This window comes from Phocoena phocoena, chromosome 13 (genome assembly GCF_963924675.1).
Source record: "Phocoena phocoena chromosome 13, mPhoPho1.1, whole genome shotgun sequence".
In the NCBI taxonomy this organism is placed as follows: domain Eukaryota; kingdom Metazoa; phylum Chordata; class Mammalia; order Artiodactyla; family Phocoenidae; genus Phocoena; species Phocoena phocoena.
Genome location: NC_089231.1, coordinates 74853033 through 74874105, shown reverse-complemented (window position 1 = coordinate 74874105; position 21073 = coordinate 74853033). Strand labels below are relative to the sequence as shown.

At 38.4% G+C, this 21073-nt stretch overlaps 1 protein-coding gene across 1 annotated transcript in view; it reads left to right on the top strand.

Moving 5' to 3' along the window:
- Positions 1-21073, top strand: part of HECTD4 (HECT domain E3 ubiquitin protein ligase 4) — a 187886-nt gene that overhangs the window by 39351 nt on the left and 127462 nt on the right. The window contains exons 2-6 of the mRNA XM_065889553.1: positions 9524-10041; positions 14039-14128; positions 14790-14920; positions 18052-18160; positions 18833-18971. Of these exons, the coding sequence (XP_065745625.1) occupies positions 9524-10041; positions 14039-14128; positions 14790-14920; positions 18052-18160; positions 18833-18971 (987 nt within the window). The remainder of the gene's footprint in view (positions 1-9523; positions 10042-14038; positions 14129-14789; positions 14921-18051; positions 18161-18832; positions 18972-21073) is intronic.

The following is a 21073-nucleotide window of genomic DNA, read 5'->3' as shown; positions in this document are numbered from 1 at the left end:
TTATAAATTTGTGGATTTAAATGTATTTGATGTGTTTCTGTCCGTTGAACTTACTGTCCTTACTGGCTTGGTAAAATTATTGTTTTTTAAAATGGACCGTCCTTTTTCCAAAGAAGATAAGTGAATGACCTCATGAAAAGATGAAAAGCTTACGAAAAGATGCTCAACATCATTAGCCTTCAGGGAAATGAAAATCAAAACCACATGAGTTACCACTTCAAGCCCCCTTGGATGGCTCTAATCAAAAGACAGATAATAACAAGTGTTAGCAATAATGTGGAGAAATTGAAATCTTTATACATTACTGGTGGGAATGTAACATGGTGCAGCCACTTTGGAAAACAGTTTAACAGTTCCTCCAAAAGGTAAACAGAGTTACCATATGATTTGGCAGTTTCACGCTTATGTTTTCATCCCTCTTGGTTATAAAGCTATGTCCATACAAAAACTTGTACTTGAATATTCATAGCAGCATTGTTCATAATTGCCAAAAAATGGAAAGAACTTGTGTCCATTAACTGATGAATGGATAAATAAGATATGGTATATCCGTTAAATGGAATATTATTCAGCAATAAAAAGGAGTGAAGTACTGATACATACTACAACATGGACGAATTTTAAACAGTATGCTAAGTGAAAGAGGGCAGTCACAAAATACCCCTCAGAGTATGATTCCATTTCTATTAAATGTAAAGAAAATAGGTAAATCTATAGCAACAGTAGATTAGTGATTGCCTAGGGCTGAAAGATTTGGGGGGACATGGGGAGTGACTGCTAATGGGTACAGATTTTCTTTTGGAGGTGATGCAAATGTTCTAAAATTGGAATGAATGCACAACTGTCAATATGCTAAAAGCCATTGGATTGTATACTTTAAGTGGATGAATTTCATGGTGTGTGAATTACATTAAAATAAGCCTTTTTATATTAAAAAAGAAAAAAAAAGGACTACCCAGAGTCATCCAGAGAGCCTGCTTTAGATGCAGATTCCAGGGTAATCCTAGACCTTTTGAAACAATGTTTATAACTGGATCCCAAGAATCTTTTTTGAAGAGTAAATACATCCAGGAATTCTGTTTGAATTATTATCAAGTTGTTTGTTAGGCTGTGCATCCCAGTAACTTCCTGTTTCTGCCTCTCCTGGAGCAATAAGGGAGGAGAGTAAGTCTTCCTCTTCCACATGACAGCCCTTGAAATTTATGAAGGCAGCTCCCCGTTCCAACTCACCTTTGTAGGCCACGCATCCCTAGTTCCTTACCATTTCTCATGTGACGTGATTGCCAGATTAGTCAAATCACCTCTTCTGGACACACAGTCTGTTTAAGACCTCTTAAAATGAGGTACTTTGAACAGGATATTCCAGTTATAGTTTGACCATTGCAGAATATAAATGGGATTATTACCTCCCTTGCTTCTGACACTGAAATTCTACTAATGTATTAAGATTATATTAACATTTTAAAAAATGGTGGTGGCTCAAATGAAGCATGTGTTTAATTCAAACCTCCTTTACCCCACCCTCAGCACTCCCAGGTTTTATCTAGTTGGGTCTTCCTTATAGGGTTATCTGGAAAAGTTCCCTTTCTTGGCGGTGACCTGGTCCAAAATAAGGAAGCATCTTTAATGTCCTAACAATTATTTAGCAGTTTCAAGTTTTTCAGAGCACTCCCTATACATTATTTCCTTTGTTCTTAACAGTGTAAACCCGTCATTTTATAGATGTAGAAACACAGACTGAGAGAATTTAAGTAAAATGCCTAAGGGGAGAGTTATTTGCAGAGGCTGGGCTAGAACCTAGTTTCCTTAACTCAGTGGTTTGTAATCTTGGCTGCACATTGCATTCACCTGTGGAGTTAAAAAAAAAAACGAAAATGAAAACTAGGTTCCATCCCTAGATATTTTGAGTTAATCGGGTTGGGGTGGGACCTATTCGGTATTATTTAAAAGCTCTCAAGGCAGTTCTAATGTTTAGCCAGGGTTGAGCAACTGCCCTAACTCATATCCTCATGTTCCCTCCCTGTCACATATATTTTCTTCATCTAATTGAAATAGTCTTACATGGAAGAGGAAGAATTATTTTCCGTTGCTCCAGAAGGCAGAATCACAATTAGTCCAAGTGAGAGAAGGTTACTCAGATGTACAGTGGGAACCAGATGTACATCTTAAGAGAATTATTCTTGGAATTTATGTATCTTTTCATTCATTAATTTATCAAACTTTTATTTGCCAGACACTGTGCTAAGCTCTGGGGGTACAAATATGAATAAGACATGGTCTCCCCCTTTCAGAGCTCACAGTTGAAAGGGGGGACAGATATAAATAACATTATGGTAGAGTGTGGTATGTGTTACACATATTGGGAGCTCTATAATTTCCTTCTTTGTTATATTTTTGTATTTGTAAATTGTCAACAGTGATTTTCTTACTAAGATATATTTATGCTAAGCATTTGGTGAATATGTCACAATGATAGTCTTTACATTAAGTACGTAATTCAAGCAATAACAGGTAAAGTTAGTCCTTGCATAGATATCTTTTTTCTTTAAATACTCCTAATAATAAAATTTATAGTGTTGAAACCATTTTGAGAGTTCATTTCTACATCTTTCTCCAAATTTTATTTTGTTGATTACTAAGCATAGGAAGATGATCTGTATTGGCTTTGTCAAGATTTTGTGTTGGTGAAAAAAATGATTTTGTAACAGAGAAATTTTTAGATTTGGACTCTATGCCTCAGATAAGCTTTGAAGAATCACTCTATATACCACTCACTACATTTCCTTTATGGACATCATTTATTAAAAACAAATCATTGATACATTTCCTATTGAAATACCAGACACATTTATCCTTAGAGTTTGTATCTGACCCTCTGATAGAGGTATCTGACCCTCAGATAGAGGTATATCCTGGACAATACGGGAACACCAAAAAGTTATTCTGGGGAGGGGAAGAGGGAGGAAGAAAAGAGGGAGGAAATCAGAGTTTTTCAAAGTTGGTGGTGGAGCAGAGCTGGGTTCTGAATGATAGGTAGGATTTAGACTGAGTGGTATGGACATTCAGGCCACATCAGCAGGGAGATGGAAAAATGGGACTCTGATCATGGAACATGACAAAAGATGAAAACTGGGCAGGGACAGGACAAGATGGAACTTCTATGAAAAAGAATCTGAACAGTGATTTCTTATATGTGGGAGTCCTCAGAGTCCTAACAATCCTGCTCGCAAAAGCAGCTGGACAGAGATCTAGGAAAAATCACCATGTGCTGGAGAAAGCTTTATAGGGCTGAGCCAAAGCTAATTAGTCTGGTGACAAGTCAGGGTCCACTCCTAGTTTTGGCACCAAGCTAGGGGCTAAAACTCGTGAGTTAAAGTGTGAAGTTTAATTGTGGTTATCATTTAAGACCCTTAGAGGCTCTTTTATTTTATTTTTTAAAACATTTTTAAAATTTTTATTTATTTTTGGCTGTGTTGGGTCTTCGTTGCTGCACGCGGGCTTTCTCTAGTTGTGGCGAGTGGGGGCTACTCTTCCTTGTGCGCGGGCTTCTCATTGCAGTGGCTTCTCTCGTCGCGGGGCATGGGCTCTAGGCGCGTGGGCTTCAGTAGTTTGGGCTCGCGGGCTCTAGAGCGCACGCTCAACAGTTGTGGTACCCATGCGTAGTTGCTCCCCAGCATGTGGGATCTTCCCTGACCAGGGCTCGAACCCATGTCCCCGGCATTGGCAGGTGGATTCTTAACCATTACGCCACCAGGGAAGTCCAAGACCCTTTAAAAAAAATAGGTGATGTTGAGAGTTTGAACATGTATTTCCAAGATTGGATAAGGTCATGCAGCTTCAGGGTCTAATTTAATCGATAAGGGATCCACTCTTGATTTAGGCTTTCGTTTTAGAGATAGAATTACATCCTTCTATTCGTGATTCATTTACTTGGTTCACATGAAATCTTTCTGATCTTTGAGTTGCCATATGCAATTCAATTTGGCCATGATTGCCATCTTCATAATGTAAAAATGGTAGGAAAATCTGTAGAAGGCTTTAAAAACTCACTCTAACATTTGAGAGGGTTTCAGTATTCTATAGACTCTACTGAAAAGTTTTGTCCTGGGCTTGTGAGTCTGGCCAGTTGATCTGCTTTGGAATAATCCAGGTATAAATTCCTTTTATGCTGACAGGTTCATATAATGAATTGAATCAGTTAATGTACCATACTAGGGAGTATAGTAATTTATTTGGAGCTTGAGTGATCCTGAGTTTTAAATATCATTTCTTTTTGGAGAGTGAAACGTTTTATTGTTTACTGATAGTTCCCAGCATCTGTGGTGGTCTGTCCCATCCCACCACCAGTCCTACAGTGAGAGAAACTGCTGCCAAAATTCAATAGATGGGACTAGTGAATTGATTTAAGGAAAGCACTTCCTATGGTACTTGTGATTGTTCTTTGTCAGATATGTCCCCCAAATGTTGATTATATCAATTGTGTCACTATTTGTTTGACTAGCAGTTATTTAAAGGTAGTGTTTGCTTCTGTAAAATACCAGCTCTAGTTAAGACTGCTTTTCTTCAATATAAACTATTCAACTTGTCATCACTATTTCTTTTTTTTTTAAACAGAGGAAAAAACCCTCATGTTTCTATTACCACAAATACCAATGACATTTCAAAATTGAATAAGCATGTTTTACATAGTTCTTTTTATGGGGCATATACAGTTTTTGTTTTGTTTTGTTTTTTTAGCGGTACGCGGGCCTCTCACTGTTGTGGCCTCTTCCGTTGCCGAGCACAGGCTCCGGACGTGCAGGCTCAGCGGCCATAGCTCACGGGCCCAGCCGCTCCGCGGCATGTGGGATCTTCCCGGACCGGGGCACGAACCCACGTCCCCTGCATCGGCAGGCGGACTCTCAACCACTGCGCCACCAGGGAAGCCCCATATACAGTTTTTATACTCCTTTTTATTGTGTAGTTTTAATTATTTTTTATTTATTGCATAATATTCCATTGTGATATGTTATAATTTAATTGAACCCTTCTGAATATTGAGATTGCTTCCACTTTTTCCGCTATAATAAGACTGTAGTGAAAATCTCTGTGCATTTTTATTTCTGGAATGTTTCTTCAGGATAAATTCTTGAAAATGGGATTACTTTCTATTTCTTTCAGAGGTAGGAGATAATATATCTTTTAGTGTCTATCTTGACCCTTTTAGAGAATTACATCTCTGCTATTCTGAAGAGCAAAGTAGATGGAAATTGAGATTAACATTTAAGGGAATATGGTAGTTCATTCCCTAATCTTGATTTTTCTACTAATTATTAGTCTAATTAATTTCCTTATGTGTTTATACAGTATTCTCTATTACTTGAAAAGCCTCTATATTCTTATTCTCCCTACCATATTTACTTGAAATGCATGTTGGCGTTTTACATTTCTCATCATGGCTGACAGGTATATGTTCTGTGTTTTCCCAAATGAAAAAAAAATTGGCTAAAAGATGATCCTCTATACTTCTTTTTTTTTTTTTTTTTTGCGGTACGCGGGCCTCTCACGGTTGTGGCCTCTCCCTTGCAGAGCACAGGCTCTGGACGCGCAGGCTCAGCGGCCATGGCTCACGGGCCCAGCCTCTCTGCGGCATGTGGGATATTCCCACATGGGGGGTGCGAACCCGTGTCCCCTGCATCGGCAGGCAGACTCTCAACCACTGTGCCACCAGGGAAGCCCTATATTCTTTTTTTAAAAATATTTATTTATTATTTATTTGGTTGCACCAGGTCTTAGTTGTGGCAGGCGGGTTCCTTAGTTGTGGCACATGGGCTCCTTAGTTGCAGCTTGCAAGCTTCTTAGTTGTGGCTCGCTGGCTCCTTGCAGCATGTGGGCTCCTTAGTTGTGGCATGCATGTGGGATCAAACCGGGGCCCCCTGCATTGGGAGCACGGAGTCTTAACCACTGCACCACAGGGGAAGTCCTGATCCTCTGTACTTCTTATGTCAAATATTGGAGTCTTGTTCAAGGCCAGATTTGGCTGGCAAAGAATATTTTGCCTACCTTCTCTTAGCTTTCTAGAATGATTGTTGTTTAGCTTAAAAACATGTATGTCACGTATGATAAAATTATATTAAGGCTATGAATTGCTTTGAGTGTCGTTTCCTTAATTGGGGTGACTTCAGCATTGTCACCAAAGTACAGTTAGCAAACCTGTCGTCTGATTAAGGGTGACAGGGATCTTCCCTTTTCCTTAAATAGCCTTTTTCCTTTTTAAAGAAAAAGTATTAATTTTATAATGACATTACAGTCTTTTATCTTGGTCAAGAGCTATTACTAAGAGCAATGGTTTTATATGAGGATCTGAGACAAATCATTTAATATTCATAAGTACCAGAATAGATCCTCCATAGCTGACTTACTAAAACCCAAAGGTATGATATCTTTATAAAATGATTTTAGGCCATGACCTTCAAACTTTAGAATTCTTAAAAACAGCAGCATATCAGACAGTTCTTAGTTTTCATAAGACCATTGAAATGGATAATGCTGAGTAATCTAATGGATTTCTGAAAGCATAGTGTGCTTTAGATACTGTTAAATCAATAAACGTAACAGTCACTTAAGCGTGTGTATTATATAATATTTGGTTAATTATATTATAACTCAAATCCTTTCAGAATATTTGTCTTTCAAGTGGAATGCCAAAAATATAACTGAAGTGCTTATAAAAACAGAACCATCAGAAAAATACAGAAGTATAGTATATATTTTTTCAGATAATCTTAATATTTGGAGTTAGCTACAGATTCTGTCATATACATCATTTTATGAACCATGAAGTATCGTATTTCAGAAGCACTTATGTTTGAGATTGGTAATAAAACTAAATATCTGGGTTTAATATTACTGAATTGTTCTTTGATTCTTGTGTCCAATAAAAGCCTGTATTGAATTTTTTAGTAGTTGCTTCATATAACATAAGTTGCCGCTCAGTGTAGCATAAGTAAAAATGTATTTGGAGCACATATGTATTTAATTAATTAATTTATTTAAAAATAATTTTTTAAAATTAATTAATTTATCTTTGGCTGTGTTGGGTCTTCGTTGCTGCGCCTGGGCTTTCTCTAGTTGTGGTGAGCGGGGGCTGCTCTTCGTTTTGGTGCGCAGGCTTCTCATTGCGGTGGCTTCTCTTGTTGCAGAGCACAGGCTCTAGGTGCAAGGGCTTCAGTAGTTGTGACACGCAGGCTCTAGAGCACAGGCTCAGTAGTTGTGGCACATGGGCTTAGTTGCTCTGTGGCATGTGGGATCTTCCCGGACCAGGGCTCGAAGCTGTGCCCCCTGCATTGGCAGGTGGATTCTTAACCACTGCGCCACCAGCGAAGTCCATATATGTATTTTATATCAAAGAGTTGTATTGGGTAGAGATCACAAAATCAGTATTGAAAAGCATTTTAAAAAATGCAACAAAATTTGTTTAGATCTTCATACCTTGAGATGATCAAATTTAAAATTTTTTCATTTTTCACATTAAAAGTGTCTCAGTCTTTGGTTGTTGATCGTAATGGTGGAAGCTGGTTACTGACTTTTTTGGGGAGCGATCTTAAAAAAAAAAAAAAGGTAATCTAGCTTCCTTAGATACAATTACTTAAGGGTAGATGGTTGCCCTTGAAATGTGATCGTTTTTAAAGGAATTTGGAGTTATTTTATCTGCTGTCATGCGAAAAATAATCAAAAGGGTAATTTGTGTTTGATGAATCGAGACAAAAGGGTAGGGAAATACAATTTGTATGACTTGATGATAAAGGACATTTAATCAATCATTATTTGATACTGTTGTATTAAAAACTAAATTAAAATGTCCCTAGTTCTTATTTTTAATAATATGATTTGCAATATTGCTTTACCCAGTGATACCTAGTTGAATACAACCATAGCCTGATTAGAACTGTTTTAAATTTTATTTTAAAATTATCATATGGTAGAATTGACCTTTTTTGGGGGAGTGGGTGTGCAGTTCCATGAATCTTAACACATGTATAGATTCATGTAACCACCAGCACAATCAGGATATAGAACAGTTTGCCTCCCCAAACTCCCTCATACTATCCCTATATAGTCACACCCTGCCTGTACCCCAACCTCTGGCAACCACTGATCTGTTCTCTATCACTATAGATTTTTTTTTCCCAGAAAGTCATATAAATAGAATAATGCAGATGGAACCTTTTGAAATTGACTTTCACTCAACAAAATGCTATTGAGATTCACTGAGGTTGTAGATATCACTAGTTCATTTCTTTTTATTGCTACCTTGTTGGTTGAAATTTTATGGCATTTGGATATTATTTCTGATCTGACACAGTAGGACTGAAGTTTGAATTGGTTACTTTTTAAAACAATGAATATTTTTTCAAATCAGTTAAATGAGATACATAACGTAGTTAATTTTTTGAATTGGAATTTGTTTTCAAACTGAACATTTTTTCAGTTCAGTTTAGCGACTTGCATGTATAGCTAAGTTAGGCAGCTACAGGGTTTACATTTCTCTGGAAGTTCTTGTTGTTTTATTGGGCTAACAGTTTTTTTTTTTTTTTTTTGGGCTAACAGTTTTAAGGGCAAAATTTGAGATTAAAAAAATATTTTGGAGGTTTATGAGAGAAATAAAGTGACCTATGACCCTTTAAAATTTCAGTGCCAATGACTTGACAGAATTTTCTTTGCTTTTATTCCAAGCCTCTCCCCACCCTGACTTTCTGGTCTACTGAGAACCAGACACCTCTGGCGCCTGATAATCTGTTTTAATGTGCTTGTTCCAAGAGTGGCCTCTTATTTGTTGGTTACAACAGTCTGTTCATTTTAACTTAGTCACACTTATATGCGTAAATTATTTGCATCATGAATTTAGTTTGATTCTTTATCTTCATAGCTGTTTCCTTTCCTAGTTGATTGAGGATTTAATGGTTTTATCATTTCTCCAGCTGCTGAAAATCTCAAGGAGGTCTCCTGATACTTGTATGTTCTTGGTGAGAAAATAGGGGTGGATCCATTATCAGTGTGAACTGGATAAATCTATACCATGTCACCAATTGAAAGAGTGGATTAGCAGTAGTAAGAATGGAGTGTTCTTCAAAATCAAAGAATAATAAATAATCATTTATTAGTTGGTATATTAGATCTTGAAGATGAAACTTGTGCTCTTTTCACTGACAACCTACCTGGTAATAGAAGTTAGAGACATAGATTTATAACCTGAGCATTGAATAAATATTTACACCTCAACTTTCTAAAATAAGCTACTCAAATTAACTTTTGACCTCCACAGTTAATTATTTTCATGATTTGGGTTCTAATCTCACTTTTAATAGGAGCATTAGCAGAAGTGCCAAGGAGAAAAATCTCTATCAGCAACCTGGCTTTGGCCACAATTAAAAGATTTTTTGATGTGGACCATTTTTAGATACCATTGGATAGATTTGCTTCCATAGATGAGAGCAGTGGTGAAAGCAATACATACCAACTTTTCTATTGGTTCTTTCCTTAGATTTTAACATTTGAGACCAAGAATCCGACGGAATTAGCAGAACGTTTGCGCTCTGTTTGTGGGAATCAGAGCAATGCGTATGCCCGTCTGCTGGAATACCGCCTGAATGCCTTGCGAGGACTGTGGAATGCCCAGCGCCAGCTGGCCTTGGAAGAACAGCATGAAAGGGAAAGTTCAGGTGACGAAGAAACTTTGGCCCTGCTCAAACGCCAGGGCTTGTTGCAGCAACCCGAGCAAGCTCCCTTCACGTCAAGGATGGGGCTCCTGCTGGTCTTCCCCCTTATTCAATCCCAGAGTAGAACAGACCCCTCTCTCTGTAACATAACTGCTGAGGTGCTATTGAACTGCCTTCGCGACTGCCAGCCTTTGAGCTTGACCAAGGAGCCTGCTGACTGTCTGAATGGAATCGAAACTTTGCTGTGCTCTTGGCTAGAGGAGACTTCTGACACAGGCCGACACATCCCACATAAGCAAAAAGAAAATGCTGCTGCTGCCCTGGTGGCTTTGGCATGTGCCAGGTAAGGAAAATCAAAGGTGCCAACTGGTGACCTTGTGATGGCTGCTTCCTGGGTTGGGTGAGTGAATAAGAGGGCAAGCGTATTTGTTGGAAGTCTCAACATTCAGAAGTCCTTCTTCGTTTTCAGTATTGAATTTTGCAGCCTTGACAATGCATGAGATGCTTCCACCAAAACTTGGTACCAGGAGCTGGAGTTGAAACCCAAGTTCAAGTTTTTGCTTTCTGTTATACCATGATAACAGCTTAAACCGTTTAAAATGGAGAATCAGCACTTGCCATTGTCTGCTCACCCTTAGATGGTTACTGTTTTACATCAGGTAGTTAGTAGAGGATGTTGTATCTGTATTTCTCCTGGAAGGACAGTCAAAAAATATGTAGAGCTTTTAATTTTTTTTCCTGCATGTCTGTAAGGAGTATGTCAGTGAGTGAATGGGTTATTACTCACCTGGACTCAGTCACACAGACTTGGTCACAAATTATATTTCTGGACCTTGACGCTTGGCTCCATCAATTTAACTGAAAGATCTCTGTGTGTGTAGCAAGATTTAATAGTGTACTGTCCTTCATTTGTAAGTTGATGTTACTGATGTACTGTCAATAGGAAATGTGCTTGGAGTTACTTTTCCAGGAGAGGATTTCTTACATTCTCCTGCCCAGTAAACTGTATGATCACTCTCACATATTTGTGAGAAAAAGTTTCACTACCTTTGCTTTCTTCTAACCTAATTGTCTAGGGACCAATTAGGACCACGGTCTAGATTAGTGTCACTAATCTCTCTCCCTTCATAATTTTTTATTTGATTGAGTTATTCCTTTTGTTAGCAAAGAGAATGTGGAAAGGTTCTTCTTGGAGGATTATGAAGTTCCTAGCTATAAGACTCCTTTCCCTATTTTTATGGTTTCAAAGTTGACCTTCAAATGGTTGAATCTGAAGCTATTTTTAAGGCACAATGGCACCAGCATTTATTGTCAGTTTCTTTGCCCTGAGCAAACTGTCATAGCCTAGTTTTAGATCCTTGAAGACTGTGGTTGATTATGGAAATCCTGACATGAGCTTAATTCTGGAGACATTATTGGGTGGTACTGAAATAAGTTTCCCTGTAAAGGTTTTACATTGGACTGATTTATTTTTTTTTGGATATGCAGAAGACAGTTTTGAGCCCTAAATGAATTTGTTATTAATGCAAAAGTCCTACTTTGGGAAATTTTGCTTTTAGATAGTCCTATCTTTAGACAGATTTAGGATGTTTGGAATAATTATCAACTCTTTAGTTTCAAATGTTTTTTTTTTGTTTTTTTTTTTTTTAGTTTCAAATGTTTTTAATGAACATGGGATCATAAAACTCATTTTTATTATGTACCCCAATTTAGTCTGAACCAAGAGAGAGTTGTTGAAATCGCTTCATGTACTTGAGATTCCAAATTCCGTTCAGCAGAAATGTTGAAATGAGTGTTTTTTATTTTCTTCTTCTTGGGTGTGTATTTTTGTTTTTGTTTTAGATGGTGCCTACATTATTGCTAATATTATCACCTTGTTCTGGACTTTATTTACCTCAGTCACGTACTTTTCAGTGTTAGATCATCTCCTTTAATGAAGTTATTTAGGAGCATATTATCGAACTTTTGAGATTGATGCTCTCAAAGACAGAACAGCATTTCCAAAAAAATATTTTGAAGATGTTCATTCATTTCAACCAACTAACATTTATCGAACATATCTGATGTGCCAGAAACCTTGCTAGGTCTTAGGGAAATAATGACTCATGGTGACTCATGGTCTCTAATCTTACAGTTGAGTGGATTTCATTTTGTCAGTCATTATTGCTCATTTACCACATGCAAGAGACTCTACTAGGCAGTGCTGATACAGCAGTGAGCAAGGTAAATGGTTCCTAAAATTGCAAGGTTTACATGAGACTGAGAGAGTCAGACAACTAGCAACAAATGCATATATAAGGTAATTTCTGAGAGGGATGTTCACTGTAACAAGACAAATCAGGATATTTTAGTAATAGAGAATGACTTAAGTGGAGGTGGGGGCCAGCATTAGCTAGAGATACCAGGGAAGGCCTTACTGAATAGGAGACGTTTGAGCTGAGGCCTAGATGATGAGAGCCAGCCAGCCATGCAAAAAAAGCCAGCCATGCAAAAAAGCCAGTGACAGGGAGTTCCAGGCAAGAGGAGCAGCAAGTGGCATAAATCTGATCCTCTTTCTGTGCTCGGGGTAGGACAGCAAAGTGAGCAGGGTGGCTGGAATGCAATGGTAGAAGGAGAGGGGCAGGAGATGAGAGTCCAGACCGTGTAGGGGCTTAGGAGCCATGGAAGGAGTTTCAATTTTACTATTTATTTATTTATTTATTTATTTAGGCTGTGCCAGGTCTTAGTTGCAGAATGAATGACTTTTTTAGTTGCAGCATGCAGACATAGTTGCAGCATGCATGTGGGATCTAGTTCCCTGACTAGGGATTGAAGCCAGGCCCCCTGCATTGGGAGCATGGGGTCTTACCCACTGGACCACCAGGGAAGTCCCTAAATTTTACTCTTAAAATTTGAATCTGGCAGCTAATAATATCTTATAGTTGGTTTAATGTTTTAAATGTTCCATTGTGCCTTTGCCCCTTTCTTTTAACCTCGTTGTACCCCAGGGAGGTATCCTTATTGGACAGATGAAGAAGTAAAAAGCCATAGGAACTTGGTAACAGGACTGAGATGGTGCCGCTGGTGAGTGGCAGAGCCGGGTTTCAGAGCCTGTGGGTCCTGACTCCCAACTTGTGCTTTTATACTGTGTCTGCTGCCTCCCTGCCTTATATGGTTCTTTGGTTTTGATTCTTTGAATACCAGAGATAGTGAAAGGGGCAATTAAGAGGAGGACTCGGGCTTCCCTGGTGGCACAGTGGTTAAGAATTCGCCTGCCAATGCAGGAGACACGGGTTCGGGCCCTGGTCCGGGAATATCCTACATGCTGCGGAACAACTAAGCCCATGTGCCACAACTACTGAAGCCCGTGCGCCTAGAGCCCGTGCTCCCAACAAGAGAACCCACCACAGTGAGAAGCCTGCACACCACAACCAAGAGTAGCCCCACTTGCTGCAACCAGAGAAAAGCCCACGTGCAGCAACAAAGACCCAACGCAGCCAAAAATAAAAAATAAATAAAATTTAAAAAAAAAAAAAAGAGGAGGACTCTAGGCCTTCTTGGTCCTGTGTTAGGTATTCCATTTCTTTTTGGGGTTTAGGCACATGATACCTAGCAATTAAAGACTTGGCTAAGAGAATAAGGTAGCAATCTGAAGTCAGCCCATCTGATACTGGCGATCATTTAGCTCAGGAAATGTTCTTGTGGTGATTTATACTTGGGATCTGGCCAGGTAAGTCTTGTGCATCTTAAAATCACCTTTTAGATCCTGCTGACCAAAGTATAGACTTCCCAGAGCCTCAAGCTTTGGGAACCAAAAGGAAATTGGGTCTTAGTGAGCTCTGCAAGCATTACAGTCACATACTGCACAGCAGGGGGAAGCAGAAGGAACACCTCTCAGCACAAAGTATTAATTATTTGAATGTTTTCCTCTTCAGTCACATTTAATGTGTGAGATGTTTATGTAAAATGGATGAACTTAACAAAGAGATTAAGAAATTAAGCCTAGAAATACTGCTACACTTTAAAATATAACCTTTTCCTATGAAGTATCTCCTTCAGCTAGAGATCAACTTGATGATGAAACAGTATCAGGCATAATAGCCACACATTCTTTGTGCTTGAGCTTTATGCTTTGAACTTTTATGTTAGGGGAACATTATTTACCTTTGCAAATACAAGAAGAATATCATAACTGGCATGGTAAGAATCACGTCTATTTTGACATTTTGTACAACACATCTACTGATTGGCAGAAGCAGACTCAATTTGGAAGCTCTCCATGTGGTTAATAAAATTGACATTAACAACCTTATTTGACATTTCAGTTGTGATGATTTTCTGTTCCTTCCTTTTATTTTTAGGGGATCATTGAAAACTTTTGTTCATACAGTCCATCTATTACAGAAGCAGACAGATCTAGGGTCCCTGCCTGTAGCTGATGTGCTGTATAGGTAAGTTGTCACTTTGGATCCTCACCCTCCTTCTACACAAGGGAGCCTTGTGCATAAAAGCTCTTTTAATAAGTAAATTGCTAAACTCTTTTTTTTTAATCAATTAATGACTCATTTTTAAATAAGTATGTTATTTTCATCTTAAGTAAGAATTTTGTTTCTTTCCTTCTTGGAAGGTGTTCCTAGAGCATGTTATTTTTCATTTTTTAATTTTTGTGGTAAAAAAATGCAATAGCTTGTCATGAATTCTTATTGTAGGTTTCAAGATAATAAGATGTTAAGGTATAAAGAAAAAAGTGAAAGTCATAATCTCACTACTCAAAGATAACCACTCCTAATGTTGTATGTGTTATATGTGTTTCCTAGTTCATACCCCTTTCTCTCCATCCCACCCCTTCTCTCTATCTCTCTCTCAGATATGTATACATGTAAAATATATACATTTTACACACAGCTACAATTTTATTATAACATTTCCATAAGCACTACTTCATAATTTTCTAATTTAAAAATATACATATTGTTAATGTCTTTTCAGATGTATAGTATTTGTGTAGAACTATTTTAGTTTTCTGCTCTTTGAGATGTTAAGTAGACTTTTATCTTCTTGCTGAAATGGATAGTCTCAGTGTCTTTATGATTCTCTATCTCCCCTATTTAGGCTGTTGCTTTTGGAAGGGGGACCTGGATCCCCCTCCTGTTTGCTTGGTGGCAAACACATAGTATCATGGGGGTATGAAGACATGTTGCCTGCACCAGATAGCAACACTGGCTCCAGTTCTGAAAATAAAGGTAATGCAACGGTTTTGGTCCTGTGATTGAAATGAAGATATGAAAAGAGTGGTTTTAGATAATTGTGGAAAACGATTTAGATATAACTCTGTATTCCTTTTAATTAAGAGCTCAAGGTTCCTATACAGGGTAATCATTGTCTGCTTTATCAGTAAAAGTATAAAAGCTGATACTCGGTGAGGTAAGAAAATGGATAGGTTTTACTATCGCAAGGGAAAAGGATCATCCATACACTCCTGCCAAGGAGGCATGAATTACTTAAATTCCTAGGTATTTGAATTTGGGCATGGGAGCCTTAAGTCCACGAATAGAGTACCAGGTCTTGTTGCCTGATGCTGTTTCTTTTAGTAACTTATTGTGTGTGTGTTGGTGAACCTCCTGTCCTACAAGCAAAAAAAAAAAATGAGATTGTTCAAAGGAGCATGAATTGTTAAGTATCCCCTTTAAATAAAGGAGACTAGATTAAAATGTTTTTACAGTTTTACAGGTATTACATATCTGTTTATTCTGTGATCTCAGTGAAAATGGCAGAAGGTCTCTGAAATGACCTGCAGTTAACTGACTTACCAGGTGAATTAGGCCTCTATTCGCTTGGTAGATGTACTGACCGGTGCCGTGGCACACAAAACCCATGAGGCCAGTAGGCTCTTCTTAGAGTCTGTGCATTGCTGCTCCCACCTACGGAGTTGCAAGCTTGCCAAGAGTCTGCCTTGCTTCCAAACCTGTTTGTTATTGTAATTGGTACTTGTGATTATATCATTAAATATTACATAAGTGATAAAATAGGAATTTAAAAAACCCTAGGGAATTATTTACATTTAGAAATGGAAGGCTTTTAGGGCTTCCCTGACGGTGCAGTGGTTAAGAATCCGCCTGCCAATGCAGGGGACATGGGTTCGAGCCCTGGTCTGGGAAGATCCCACATGCCGCGGAGCAACTAAGCCCGTGTGCCACCAACTACTGAAGCCCGTGCGCCTAGAGCCCGTGCTCCGCAACAAGAGAAGCCACCGCAATGAGAAGCCCACGCACCACAATGAAGAGTAGCCCCCGCTCACCGCAACTAGAGAAAGCCTGTGTGCAGCAACGAAGACCCAACACAGCCAAAAAAATTTAAATAAATAAATAAATTTATTTTTTTAAAAAATGGAATGCTTTAGAATGAGTCAACAAAGCCAATCTCTAAGAAATTGGTATTCTCTAAGAAATTAGAGCGGGATTCAGAGTCTATTCTGCCCACCCCTTCTCACACTTTTGATGGGGACAGCTTTCCTAGGTAACTGTAAGGGAATGGGGTTCAGTCTAAGCAGTGGGCCATCCCCACACCTCTCATCCAGTGCCTGTGCCTTTTCACGGTCCACTGTTTCTTCCAGACAGTCATGTGAAAGTGGTGAGAGGAACAGAGGCAAGACTCCTGGATGTGAGTTACTATCTTCACTGACTCAACTAGAGTCAATAGGAGAAGCAAAAAGCCTCCAATGCCCAAGAAGTTCTTAAACATTATAGGTGGAAATTTATAAATTCATACAAAACCAAAACTCTTTTCTTTACTCTCTCCTTTTACTCCTTTTAGTATCTCCTTTGGAGTAATTTCTTACTGAGGATGATGGTATTAAGCTGATCTGTATGCTTTTCACTCTCTTGTACCTTTGGTTTTGCTCCTGGCTAGAGAATGTTTTTCTTATAAAAATTTAAAAAGTAGTCTTATTTAATTTTTAATATGTGGAAACATTCAACATACCCAGATGTTGAAAGCATACTACAGTAAACCCTGTATACCCATCACTCAGCTTCAACAAGTGTCAACTCCGGCCAATCTTGTTTTACTCTGTCACCTTGACTCTCACTCCTTGTCAGATCCATACTCAAAAGGCCTTGGCCTTAATCTAAAGAGTGATGAATAAATGTATATTTATAAGTTTTAAGTTAAAATAAAATATTTAAGGAATGAAATTAATATTTTGAAAATGATTACCTACTTTTAACTGTTTTTTGAAGAACTAATAGGAACAAGTCTCAGTTATCTTGGATTAGTAGACTGAATTTTTAAGATAACCACATACTTAGTACTAATTTGAGTGCTATTACACTGGATTTCTTATAATACGGCAAATAGTAGAGAAACTCCACTTAAACATAGTAAGTGGATTGATTTTGAAAATAAAAACAAAGTTTTATTTGTAAGCTCTTTTATTAAGGTAAATTCTCTAGAATATGTTAGTAAACCATTTACTATCATTCAGAGAGATACTGTTTGTTTTAAGCTTGGGGAAGATATCCCTAAGGGTAAACATACTTGCTCTTTTTAAATAGAAGTGATATTATGCTTTTGTGCTGTGTCACTCCAGAAATTTAAAATGAGGATCTCTAGACGGAAAATCCACAAGGAGTAGATTTTAGTTCAATGTATATCATCAGTCTATCAACATAAAATCATTTGCCATTCATGGGGCCCTGGCTTTGTACCAGAGAGCAGTGTGGGTGTTTACCTATGTTGTCTCATTTAACCATCACAGTAACTCTTGAGGTACATATTATCTTCATCTTACAGATGAAGAAACTGAAGTTCAAAGAGGCCCAAGGTCAACTAATAAGTGCCCCAAACTCTTAAATCTCACACCTTTTTTATTACACAATCCTTAGCAAAAGTATTGTATACTTAGTCATTTCAGATTGGAGTTAGGAATGTATTTTTGCTATTCAAAAAAAAAAAGGAAAGAAAAAAAATCTTTGGCAGAGACTGAACCAGGTTCTTCTGCTAATAACTTTCTGACCTCTTTCCCTGATCTTGGTCTCTAATCCTACATGCATTTTGGAGTTTTGTTTTAGGTGTTCAAGCCATCTTCCCTGGAAGTCACGTTGAAGCACTTATTTTATTATTTTTATTTCTGGCAGTACTGTGCAGCTTGCAGGGATCTTAGTTCCCCGACCAGGGATCGAACCTGGGGCCCGGCAGTGAGAGCACTGAGTCCTAACCCACTGGACTGCCAGGGAATTCCCAAGAAGCACTTATTTAAGAAATGGGAGATTATCTTTCATTCAGCCTCCTAATGGCTTTTTCATTCGAAAAAGCACGTTTATAATTTCATTAGAAAAAGCATGTATATAATTTACTTGTGAAAAAACGATTTCAGATGCTGACTTGGGACGCTGTGTCACGGCAGATGGTCTTTACCTGTATACTACTAACTCAGTTGGAAGAGGAGTAAGCAAATTGGGGTCTGGATTACATGGTACTCTCAGGTCAGTTGCATGGAACTTGATGAATGATTTGGCTGGAACGTTTTCCTCATTACCTAAATCTGTGATGAAGACACCCGGGAGTGCGTGCTAACTCCCCATAGACTGATGAGTGACTAAACAGGTGTGAATGACTGGTTTTCTCTTACTGTCACTTTCTCTCTCTGGTTCTGTTAATGCATTTCAGCTTTGTTTTGACTCTCTAAAGAGTTTGGTAGCCCTAAAATCATTGTTTCTAGCTTCTAGCCAGAAATTCCTCTGTGATCAGAATTTTTATATTAATGACTTCTCCATGTTGATAAATGGGTATTTTTCGAGTTAAGTCTTTTTGTTCTTGGATTTGACATTGGATCAGTGGTGATTTTTTTTTTTTCAGTTGGGATATAAGATCTATGAATTGCTGCCAAAAGAAACCACAGTTTGAGATCCTTATGTATATTTAATTAGACCGTTTCCCCAACTTTTTCTCCTCTCCAATTTGTTGTGGGAAATTAATATTTGCCATAGTTTGTGAGTCTCAAAGTTAATATAATATGTTTATTCTCCTTCAGATGTTTTGCATACTTAGTTATTGAAAAAAAATTAGGAGGGAAATGTTGTTTTGTCTGTTGTAGCTCATTGCAGGGTTTCAGACATGACCTGGTGACTTAGCCTGTATACCGTTTTTCCCCACAGAGGTTTTGTGTACTGCCGGAATGAGGAGCTGGAACCAGGATGGATTGCTTTTGGCAGTGGCAGTCTTCTCCACCGGCCTGTATCTTTTGACAATAAACCTCACTCTCTTTTCCAGGTCATTGACCAGAATACCCTTCAGGTAAACAGAACACCAAGGCTTTGTGTTTTATATTTTGGCGACAGTAAGGGAAGTTTGTGACATCATCAGAAGGAATAATAACACAGCTGATATAGTTTCCTGCCAGAGTGACATCCTTTTAACTGTCATCGTTTGGGCATTCTGTTTTTTCTCTAATGTCTTAAGTTTTCCCATTTTAGGATTAAAAAAATTTGAGAGAGTCAAAGATGGTATAAATCCCAGCTTTTTTTTTTTTTAACTAGATCTATTTTGGAAAGGCATTATCTCCCTATTCAATTTGTTCTAAACAGCCTTTCTGTGGGAATGGGAGCTTTGAAATGAGTTTAGATAAAATCATTGTGCGCTTGGGATTGAGCTCATCCTTGGTGCTCTTAAAGCGCTCTGTTATGGCACTTGCTATATTATACTGCAGTCGCCTGCTGTTGTGTCGAACTCCTCCCCAAGACCCCACACACACACCTTTAGGTCAGGACCCTGTCTTACTCATCTTTGTGTCCTTAGAATGTAGCACAACATTTGATTGATAATTGATAATAACAGTGTCTCTCTTAGCCAGGCTGTGGGTTTGGCAATTTACATACACTTCCTCTCCTTATCTGTGAGGTGTGACTACGGCAGTTTCATCTTACAGTTAAGGCACCTGAGGCTAGGCACGTTGTAAGCACTCAGTAAGTGTTTGTCCTTCAATGAAGGAGTGAGCTTAGAGAGGTTAAGTATCTTGCCACACAATAATGGCAGCATGAGAACTTGAACCCATCTGCTCTAGAGTTTGAGCTCTTTATGCTACAACTTTCTTTCAACCAAAGTCAAACTGAACGGTTAGAGTTACTATCTGTGGAGTGAGTGCCCTGAGAGTAGTCACATCCAGGACTTAAGTGGGATGTTACACATCTTTTCTTGTCTGTCACTCAACTGTGCCTTTCCTGGAGAACAGTCTTGCTCACCTTTGCATCTGCAGAGCACATAGGAGGTGCTCAAAAATTGTTTGTTTGTGTTTTAAAATTTTATTTATTTTATTTTTGACTGTGTTGGGTTTTTGTTGCTGCACACGGGCTTTCTCTAGCTGTGGCGAAGGGGAGCTACTCTTCCTTGCGGAGCGCGGGCTTCTCATTGCAGTGGCTTCTCTTGTTACGGAGCACGGGCTCTAGATGCGCAGGCTTCAGTAGTTGCAGCACGCGGGCTTGGTAGTTGTGGCTCATGGGCTCTAGAGCGCAGGCTCAGTAGTTGTGGCGCATGGGCTTAGTTGCTCCGCGGTATGTGGGGTCTTCCTGGACCAGGGCTCGAACCTGTGTCCCCTGCACTGGCAGGCGGATTCTTAACCACTGCACCACAATGGAAGCCCTCAAAACTTGTTAGATGAATAAAATAACAAATAGATGCCAAATTAACTTCATTTCTTATCAGTAATGCAGATAGATGAGAACATTGCCTGTTCTCATTTGAGCAGGCAATTTGAAATAGCCTGGGGACTTAAACAGATGTTAAATCTTGGAACGTGGTTTACATTTGACATAATGTCAGTATCCTCTGTGTTTTTGCAAAAACTTTGTTGCCCAAGAAAGCAGTGTTCTCACTAACTAGATAGGTGCGTTGGAACAATTTGTGGGTAGCTTAAGCCATTCAGTAGCTGTCAACTTTCTAGATGTCTTGGCATTACAGATTTCAAAGTGTGGTTATAGCAACTAAATGACTTTTTTAACTTTTGAGGTAGCAAAAACAAGTCTGGAAAAAAGTTCATATGAAATGAGTTCAGGGGTCTAAAGTAACCTTAGGAAAACTAGTGACCCACCCAAAGAGATGGAGTAACTGAAGGTCATTCTTACTGTCTCCTAAAGGCACCTGACCTTCTCTAATTATTTTTATTTGGGGATTTTCAGTTCTGTTTCTATTCTTGGATTTTTTTTTTTTAAACCTAGTCAGCAGTTCTCTTGATTCTCATTTTCTCTTATTTTAAGTGCTTTTCTCTGGCAGTAAAAATTAGTATGTAACTGCACATTTAATATAAAATATGCAGAACTTATTCATTACACTGAAACTGAAAGATGTTTAGTATTAGAAACACATGCTTCATGTCTAATACAGAGAATGGGTGTTTGTCTTTT